The sequence below is a fragment of the Buceros rhinoceros genome, unplaced genomic scaffold, assembly GCF_000710305.1.
Source record: "Buceros rhinoceros silvestris isolate BGI_N320 unplaced genomic scaffold, ASM71030v1 scaffold8531, whole genome shotgun sequence".
NCBI classification, from domain to species: Eukaryota; Metazoa; Chordata; class Aves; order Bucerotiformes; family Bucerotidae; genus Buceros; species Buceros rhinoceros.
In genome coordinates, this window is record NW_010394800.1 from 6,512 (window position 1) to 14,159 (window position 7,648).

At 52.7% G+C, this 7,648-nt stretch overlaps 1 protein-coding gene across 1 annotated transcript in view; it reads left to right on the forward strand.

The window, feature by feature from the left end:
• Positions 1 to 330: 330 nt before the first annotated feature.
• ADA (adenosine deaminase) overlaps positions 331 to 7,648 on the forward strand; it is a gene marked incomplete at its 5' end in the record, with an annotated part of 12,800 nt that continues 5,482 nt past the window's right edge. Inside the window, 5 exons of the mRNA XM_010145334.1 lie at positions 331 to 392; positions 3,723 to 3,845; positions 3,995 to 4,138; positions 4,945 to 5,060; positions 7,139 to 7,263. Coding sequence (XP_010143636.1) covers positions 331 to 392; positions 3,723 to 3,845; positions 3,995 to 4,138; positions 4,945 to 5,060; positions 7,139 to 7,263 — 570 coding nt within the window. The remainder of the gene's footprint in view (positions 393 to 3,722; positions 3,846 to 3,994; positions 4,139 to 4,944; positions 5,061 to 7,138; positions 7,264 to 7,648) is intronic.

The following is a 7,648-nucleotide window of genomic DNA, read 5'->3' on the forward strand; positions in this document are numbered from 1 at the left end:
AGCTGGAAAGTGAAGGTGTTTGGGGTTTGGTTTTCTCTTTTGCTCTTCCCAAACTCCAAACCATGCAAGCTAAATAAGGATAGGGCAGAAGATTACTGGAAAGAGAATAAATTTCTAAAGATCCATTTAATGTGTGAGCTCAGCAGCAATAAGAAACTATACTTCAATATTGAAAAATAAACTTTATAATGATGGTGTTTTAAAAGTGGGTTTGTGCTTCCTTGTCATGACTTTGTCCCTGTGCTGGCTGCATTTACACCCGCGTTAGCACCAGCTGCTTATTTCTAAACTCTAAGAGTACCTGACCCGATTCTCTTTGTCTCATTGCAGGTCGAGCTTCACGTCCACCTGGATGGAGCCATCAGGCCAGAAACAATCTTGCACTTCGGCAGGTGAGTTGCAGGGGGGAGAAAGCTCTGGGAGCTGCACCATCCCTCCCGCTTGTGCAGTCGTCTGACGGAAGAGCCTGTGCTGGTGGGCTGGGAGAGCTCTCTCGCTGGCTGTGCAGGCAGCAGACGTGGCTGGGGCTGGTCTTACCGCTGCACAGACGGGTCCTCTGGCTGCGCGGTGCGAGAATATCGAGCGTATCCCAAAGCACAGTGCTGCAGCGGGGCTGTGCTGGTGGCAGGATCGTGAGCGTGGTGGTCATCAGTCCTGTGAACAGGGCGAGCTCAGGAGAGGCGCCATGAGAAAAGTACAGAAGATGTCTCTGAACAGAGCTGCCTGCTGTTGGAGTGTACCCGGGAAGCGGCAGAGTCGATGCATTCTCATTTCTTTTGCGCATTGCTAATTGCAAAAGCAAGTCAAATGAAAGCAGGCTGGGGGCGTCTCCTTAGTGGTGGTGCCGTACCACAGCCTTGGGAGGAAAAAGATCTTGGTGCTCCCCCTGGCCTGCTGCTGTGTGTGCTTCTGAACCCCAGGCTGTCTGCCTGCTGCCAGCGGTCAGGGAGTCATGCTCGTGTGAGGGTGACCCGGGAAGGCGCTTGGCAGTGCTTTAAAGAGAGGTTGCTTCCTTGACAGAGCCCACATGCATCTTCCTGCTTCAGTGTAGCTTGTGTGGAGAGCACCAGGGCGAATGATTAACTGGTGCGAGGACCTGGCTCCTCAGCTGTAAGCAAAATAAACATGAGACTTCTTCCAGCTGTTGCTGTTCAAAGAGCCGGTGGAGATGAAGAGATACCCTCAGACCGAGAAAGCTGCAAGCTCAAAGATCTCAGGAAACAGCACTTAGACACGACTCTGGTACTTTGGGAAGGAAATAATTCTGAGGAGGATGGGAAGTGGTTCTGGCATCGTCTGAGCCCAGCAAACTCCAAGGCGATGCGATCCTAGGGGAGAACACTCTCTCTAAAGCAGCTTTTTCTGCAGAGCGGCCATACATTTTGCAGTGCAGTCAGGATAAAAAAGGGTAGATCAGGGATGTCCGCCTCATTTGTTGCAGGATGTTGGTGTGGTGAGCTGAGGTGGGGTTCCCACTGGCTCTGCCTGTGCTGCTGGTGGGCTGCAGGGCTGGAACATGTCCCGATGGTCAGAAGAGTTGGTGCAGATGCCCTGGGGCTCTCCTGGGTCCCTCTACCAGCACAGGACAAATGCCAGTGTGCCCCAGGAGGGTTGTAGGAGGGTTGTAGGAGCCCTGAGACCCAGGAGGAACCAGCCATCTGAGGATCTCATACCTCTTTCTTACTTAGGACAGAAACCTTCATTGCCCGAATGTGTGCCGAGTTCCCTCTTATTTTTAAACAGCCCTGGCATCCCGCGGGGCTGCCAGCCCTCTGGGCTCTGCTTGGCTGTGCTATTCATGGGCTCTAAAACTCACGTTGGCTCACACCAGTGTATGTAAAAACATCGGGGCAGTGTAGGGGACTGCCTTAATAACTTCACCCTGGACACGGAAAGCTCCTTGTGATCTATTTTTAAAGGTAAAGAGCTGAAAATAAATTTGCTGGGTGGTGGCTGACCGTGTACAAATAACCCAAAGCTGCTGGGACACACAATCCCCCGTGGGCAGTGGCTGAACTTGGCTGGTTTTAGAAACCTGGGCTACGATTCTGTGCGGTCAGGGTCAGGCTTTGTGTCCCCTCTGCCCAGCCAGAGGGTTTAGAGCCACGGCAGACCTTGCATGGGACTGGGTGTCCCAGGACAGGTGCCCTCTGCACGGTGGGACGGTGTGTGTGGTGCTGCCCATGGGCAGGATGCCCATGTGCCAGTGGGCACGAGCACGTTCCCCTGGGGCAGCTTCGCTGGGGAAGGCTCCCAGCTAGCAGGCAGGCGTGATGGGGCAGCAGCTGCTCCCAAAGCCACGCTGGTAAGGTCTAGCAGACCCCCTCAGCCAGGGTGCTGACCCCAGTGTCTCCATGCTGCAGATCATCCTGAAGCGCTGTCACTGCTGGCTGCGGCCAGGCTGGAGTGGTCAGCAGCTGCTCCCAAAGCCACGCTGGTAAGGTCTAGCAGACCCCCTCAGCCAGGGTGCTGACCCCAGTGTCTCCATGCTGCAGATCATCCTGAAGCGCTGTCACTGCTGGCTGCGCAGAGGCAGTCCTTCGGGAAGCACCTGAAAGAGGTCACGGAGATGGCTTTGCTGTGGGAAACTTTCCCTGGGCAGGTGGAGGAAGGCACAGGCTGGTTCCTGGAGGAGAGACCGCTGTGTCAGTACCATGGGAAGGGCAGAGCAGGGAGGAAAAGCGATGCCTTGGCAGAGATGAACGTCCCCTGCTTAGTGCCAGCAACTGAATCTGTGCAGGCTGCTTGTGAAGGCTGACCGTGGGACCAGTTTCCTTCCTGCCTGAGTGGGAAATGAACAACCGAGGCTGGGAATGGGCTCCTTTGGGCTGCTGTCCTGTGGATTGCTCCTTGGGATGGCTGCTGGCATCGGGATGCTAAAGCCGTGTTTTGTCCCTGTCAGCAGTAATCGGCTGTAATTCGTGGCAGGGAAGAGAATTAAAACGGCATGTCCGGTTATTATTCCTAATTTAGGTTGGCATGTGCAGAGTAACAGGGAGTGGGGTGGGGGTGGCACAGCCTGCCTGGGAAACATGCAGCTTTCTTGGCTCACTGTCCCCTCGAGTCTGGCTGTCACCCCAGTGGGGACACCTCCGCCCACCTGGGACTCCAGGTGCTAAGGGAAAAATGGCCTCTTCCTTCTTGGAAGTGTTTAGGTGGGCTTTACCATCTCCATCCCTTCAGTGAGAGCAGTTTTAGGACTGCCATTTGCTCCTGCGTGGGAGGTGTCACCATAAGAGAAGATGCCACCATGATGTTGGGCTGGGGAACTGGCTCGCTTGCAGGAGCCACCAGTGTTAAACAACACTTATGGGCCTGGGAGCATCTCTGTGATTTTTCAAGCCTTTGAATAAGTGCAAATTAATTTGTCTGAGGAATTTTGGCAATTCTGCCACTAGGACTAGGAGATGCCAAGAAATAATTCAGAGCCCCTTTAGACTAACTCCTTCTTAAGCTTCAGATGTGCTCTGACTGTGTGCCTTATGGGTCAGTCTGGGCTTGTGTTTCCGTTCGTGCTTTGCCTGTGTTTTGGATTCCCTTCCTCCCCGCTAAGATTCAGGGCTGCATCTGCGAGGAGTTTTTGGAAGGACAACGTGTGTCTTATCTTTTCTGTGAAGACATGGAGGTTAACACTGCCAGCTTGGGACATGATTGCCAAATGAAATGGGCTGATTAAAAATGCGATAGCCTTCCCCATAAGTAACATATGGCTTTGTTTCCAGGAAAAGAGGTGTTCCTCTTCCTGGCAGCACTGTCGATGACCTCCTGAAGCATGTCAGCTACAAAACACCACTGACACTGACTCAGTTTCTAGAGAAGTTTAATCACTACATGCCTGCCATTGCGTGAGTACCCTGCTTTTTCCTTCTATCCTCTCAACCCTTGGCAGGACCCTGTGACTAACACTGCTCGGCCTTGGGCATCACCTCGCCCATCCCCAGTGTGCCTCAAGGATAGTAAGTCACAGTGACGGGTCCCACTGCCATCCCTGCAGGGGTGACCGTGAGGCGGTGAGGAGAATCGCCTACGAGCTCGTGGAAACGAAAGCAAAAGAAGGCATCATCTATGTGGAGGTCCGCTACAGCCCTCACCTCCTGGCCAACTGCCGCGTGGATCCCATCCCCTGGGGCCAAACTGAGTGAGTGATCCCGCCGTGCGGAACTGGTGGGTGGCTGGTTGGGCATGGAGAAGGCATGGCCCACGCCGGTCAGCCAGCGTGTGTTCAGAGTCTGGTGTAACCAAACCTCCTCTCTCCCAGCGCTGGCGTGCTTCCACCTCTTCCCAGTCAGTTGGATTTTTCCCTCTTACAATATCTCTGTGTGATGCCGTGTTTTAACGTCCCTGCTTTGGACACCTAATTCTGCACGTGCAGAGAAGATGTGCTTAAACTTCTGGCTGAGACTGTTCTCTGTGTGAGGGAAAGCACCATTCAGATGTGGTTTGCTGGCCCCAAAATGAGAATTTGAGGTGGCGGAGCTGGTGGATGATGTTGGAGGGGGCTGGCGATCCCATCCCTTCTTTACGAGTCATCCCCCCTGTGATTAAATCAGCGCTGGGTTCTGTGGCCCCTGCTAAATGTGCTGTGATGGGTGTTGACTCCCCGTGCTCCTCCCTGCCCGGCTGCAGGCAGTTGTGTGCCCTCACGTGCTCTGGCAAAGAGCAGGTTCCTCTGCTCTGACAAGATTGGCTTTTCTAAACCTTCCTGTCATCTTGCATGCTTTTGTGCCCGACATCTGGTAGATCTGGGCATGGCATGGGTGTAAAAGGTGCTCTTCGGCTCTGGGCGGTCTCGTCGGGCTCCTCTGGATGTTCAGGCGAGTGGGACCCTGGGCAGTCTGGGTTTTGCATGGGGTGTCCCCTGGGGATGCTGGGCTGGACCTGCGGCTCCTGCCTGCCTCCCTGGCGGGTGTCTGGCTTCTCGCTGATGGCTTTTCTTCGCTGCAGGGGAGACCTCACTCCAGATGAAGTCGTTAACCTCGTAAATCAGGGACTACAGGATGGCGAAAGGGATTTCCGCATCAAAGCCAGGTCTATTCTATGCTGCATGCGCCATATGCCAAGTAATGTATTGCAGCTCCCCTGCTGCTCTGCTCCCTTTCCCTGACGCGTGGCGGGGGGTGACATACCCTGGGTTCAGGTCCCTGTGGGGAAGGCCCCAGTCCCACGGCCCTGGGTCCAGTATGGGACCAGACAGTGCTGAGGAGGATTGGTTTTTTCCTTGGCGGGGGTCCTCTGCTCCCTTCAGTTTGGGCAAGGGGTCTGCTGGATGCGAGAGTGGGGGTCTGTGGGTACAACCAGTATCTAAAAGGTCTTGCTAGAGAGACAAAACGGGCTCTTCTGTCCTCTCCTGGGGGAGATGTGATTTCTGCTTGTACCTTGCTCACTGCCCAAAGGCCGGAACTCTCCTTGGAGCAGGGGTGAGATCTCACACTTCCCCTGCTCACGGTCATGCTGCTACAGCAGGATGCTCCTTCATTAGCCTGGACCGAGGGTCAGCCAGAGAATCCACTGGCTTCAGTCTCTGCGGGATTAAGCTGAAAACACAAGTAAAATAGACTTGTCACATGTGTAACATGTTTGTTATAAAATCAGCAGCTCTGAACATTGTTGGTAACAGGAGCTGTGACTTAGAGTAGGAAGAAGACCCAATTTCCAGTGGTTTACTGGGCTGCTGAGTTCCGTGAGCATCTTCCACTAGGGAAAGCTGCAGTTGGGGCGAGGTTGTATGACAGCAGCTGTGCTATGTGAAGGCTTTTTTGTGGATATCTTCACTTCTCACACCAGGTTTATGTAGGCTGAGTAAGGTAGATGGTGGAAGGATTTTTGCTAATGAGTACATGGTTTATTTGTTTAGAAACTGGGAGATTTGGGAGCGTTTTTTTTTCCTGCCTGCACGATCAAGCCCAAACAATACTTTGAAAAATTGACCCTCAAATTTCTGGTTTCTAGGAAGAAAACTTTTTTCTTCGTAGCAGCTGGAAAGCTGTAGGACAGTGTCCGGCTGTTCTGCAGTTACAGGGGGGATTGCTTGTGCATTCCCCTGCCTGTGTCCCAGGACACCGACTCTTACCCAGAGGCAGTGACGTGCAGAGCCTTCAGCACTGCATTCAGGATGTTCTGCACAGTGAGAAGCCAGCCTGTAACTTAGGAACTATCGAGAGAAGGGCAGAGAGAAGGTGCCAGCCAGAACTAGCTCGTTTTGAACTTGTTAATAAAATAATAACTCTAACCCAGTGAGTTGCAAACTGGTGAAAAAGGAAGATGAAATCGCACATGTTTTCTTACGAGTTTGTATGATTTGGGGGTTGTATGTACATAGCAGGAGCTTGTTAATTATTAACATTACCAGTTATCTCTGTTTCTTGGCCTTTCTGCTGAGGGTAAGTGCTATATGAGCTGGTAGAGATCCTTCCTCAGAGGTTATCCCCTATCCTGATCAGAGATAGCTCGGAAGTACTTGTTGGCCGCTTGTTACTCTCTTTCTCACTGATACCAAAAGATAAAACTTTATGAGTGTTAAAGGTCGCCTTCCAGGAGCTGACCAGCTCCTTCCCTCCAGCAGCAGCATCCATCGTCTTGTCTGGGGTGTTGAGGATGCTCTGTAACAGGGCAGGGTTGACTGTCACAGAGAGATCCCTCCCAGCCCTAACTCCTCCCTGACACGACGGGCTGGGTCTTCCCTTCCTCCACCTTGCCCAACCTGGGACAAGGTGAAAGCTCAGGAGTGACTTGAGGGATTTCTCCCACACACCGTGTTGGAGCACTGGGGCTGCGCAGTTCGGCTTGCCTCGGGCCAGCTGCAGCCATCACCACCATGTCTGGAGGGGTTTTTTTCTTTATTTTTTTTTCCCCTGCTCAAAGTGAGCAGAAAAACACGATGAGAGCAGCTTTATAGCTGGTAAATGCATTTGATTTCCCTTTGATTGGCAACGGACTCATCACTTGGCAGCTTGTATTCACCTGAAGATGGCAGACCTTTCTAGGAGTTTGTTAGCTTTCTTTCGGAGCATCAAATTTTAGAAAAGACCAAAGAAAATAGCTCTAGCCTTTGAGTTACAAGACAGATTTGTTTAGAAAACTGCTGAAGGTGTGACTCTTAGCAGTGCTTTCTCCTGAACCCTGGTGCTGCCTCTTCCAGGCTGGTCTCCGGAGGTGGTGGAGCTCTGCAAGAAGTACCGAAACAACTCTGTGGTGGCCATCGACCTGGCTGGGGATGAGACCGTGAAGGTGGAGAATTCCTCCGAGCATAAGAAGGCTTACGAGGTTTGTTTAATAAGCTTCTCAAAAGAAATGATGGGAGGGTGGGGACACGTGTGAGGGAACACGCAGTTTGTAATTCAGACTGCAAACATCTGCGTTAGCTTAAAAACTTGTCCCAGCTGTTAAAGGTCTTCTGTTAAATAGCAGAAGTATTTGTTTATGTTTTCTAAATGATTAATGGTAGGCATCATTGCTTGAACATGGCCTTAGGGCTGGAGCTCCCACGCTTCCCCATAGCACTGAGAGTGATGCAAGTGAGGAGGCGCCTGTGTGTCCCCGGGCAGCACGCTGCTAGGGGCTGGGGTCTGCTCCTGGGGCTGGGGTCTGCTCCTGGGGCTGGGGTCTGCTCCTGGGGCTGGACAAACCGCGGCCCAGGGGGGAAGAGACT